General features: G+C 34.9%; 1 protein-coding gene across 1 annotated transcript in view; it reads left to right on the forward strand.

Annotated features, from left to right (window-relative positions):
- The window catches only part of LOC107577206 (kelch-like protein 3), a gene marked incomplete at its 5' end in the record, with an annotated part of 4,470 nt that extends 4,425 nt beyond the window's left edge, over positions 1–45 (forward strand). Inside the window, one exon of the mRNA XM_016263307.1 lies at positions 18–45. Within this exon, the coding sequence (XP_016118793.1) occupies positions 18–45 (28 nt within the window). The remainder of the gene's footprint in view (positions 1–17) is intronic.
- Between the last annotated feature and the right edge of the window lie 1,889 nt (positions 46–1,934).

The raw sequence follows: 1,934 nt of genomic DNA on the forward strand, positions 1-1,934 counted from the left end.
TTTTTTTTTTTATTTAGACAAGATGATATAGATTTAATAGACTAACAATTTGATATTGGGCCATTTATTCTTTATTAGCAATAACATGAAAATAACGATCCGCTTTTATTAATACTTCTCTGTTTTAATTATTATTTATTCACAGGTCGCACCATGTCAAAAGGAGAGAGACTGATGGAGGACAGCTACAGCAAAGCAAGATCTGAGACTGCTGACTCTCTCAATGATTCTCCATTGCAAAGATGCAGCACAGAAGGCCTCATGCTTAAAAACACGACATACATGCCTTTTGTCTCACATGCACTGGACCCCACCACACCTCTTGAGAAACTCGGAAACACACAAGGATCAATAGCCAGTTCAGAAGAGGATGAGGATGTTGATGTTGTGGAGGTCTCTAGTTCTTTGTCTGAGTCCTTCCCTGTGCTGCCAATCACTGCAGATATTGTGCTCAGCACAGAGGAGGGGGACAGTGATGAAGGTGACGAGATTGATGTGATAAGTTTAGGATCTAATTAAGCATGTAGTAATTTCTGTTACTGTTTATTACTGTTTAGCTTCAGCATTCTGAATGTGTGTTGGTGCATATTTGAAATACTTTTTCAAATGATCAAAGACTTAGAACATGGTACCTTTTACCTGTGTATAATTCAACAAAGAGTTCACACATGTGACAGTTGGCAGTATTTGCTCTTTCGACTTTGGTGGCTTCAGTTTCAGGCATCAGAAATTTTTATAGATTTGAGTTCTGAATGTTAGTTGTTTATTTGTGTCACAATCGTGACTTATCATAATTATTGAGACCGCTATTAATGCACACAGAGTTTTTTGTCACTTGCCATCTTTTGTAGCCATGTTCAGAATTAAAAGACATGGATCCAACCTTGGTTGTTCTTGTGTTCAAATACGGGTTTCTGCATTTTCAAAAGGAAATGGCAAAACTCAATACAATATAATCTTGGGTAACATTTTACAATAAGGTCTCATTTGCTAAAATGAGTTGATTCATAAGCCAACATGCACTAACAATGAGCAATGTATTTTACAATGAGCAATATTTTATTAATATTTGTTAAAAATGCTGGTTAAAAATGGTTGGTTACTGGAGAACTAGATTATCAGTTATATATTAAAAGTTGGATATATAAGTACATCCTGTACACTGACATAAAGGAATATATACTATATAGCAAATCTGAACTGCTTGATTGGATGTATTGATGGAAAATATAAACGTTATTATCACCCAGCTCTAATCTTCTAAATGCAGATAAGGAATGAAGATAGTACGATATTAAAAATATTAACAATGATTTTCTGTAAAGCTGACTTTGAATCAACAAAGATTCACAGCTTCTCTATTTTCACTGACTGTCCTATAACAATAACCACACAAAAAGTGCAAAAATGTCAATATGAACAACAAGAAACTCATCAGATTTGCTTTAATTAGAAGTATCAGCAGTGATTTATTATGAATTTAACTTTTAAAAAAATTTAATATGTAATATATTTCTTAAACTAGTCATTAAATGTCATTATTTTAATAAACTGGATTATGGATTGGTTCTAATGGAAATGAACGTACTCTGTGTATCCCACATCCTCACACACAATAACTGCACAGAACTGAGTCACTGAAGTTTATTTATTAAGCATTTATTTGTCTGCGATGTTTTTGTTCTGCGCTCTCAGCCAGTCCCCCTCCGGGGATATGGCCTAACTTAGCTTTGGTTTGCATTGGTTGTGTTGAGCACCTCGGGAGGGTGTTATTTAGCACTTGACATTAGTCATAGTCAGAAATGTGATTTGGCACCCTCATGTAAAATATGATGGTATGTGTGCCATGTAGATGTGTGTGTTCCTAGCAATAAAAAGACACTCATTAGGAAAAACAGTGTGAGTGTGTGTATGTGTAAAGTGTGTTTGTCGGG

Source organism: Sinocyclocheilus grahami, unplaced genomic scaffold, assembly GCF_001515645.1.
Source record: "Sinocyclocheilus grahami isolate Dianchi unplaced genomic scaffold, SAMN03320097.WGS_v1.1 scaffold5403.1, whole genome shotgun sequence".
Lineage (NCBI taxonomy): Eukaryota > Metazoa > Chordata > Actinopteri > Cypriniformes > Cyprinidae > Sinocyclocheilus > Sinocyclocheilus grahami.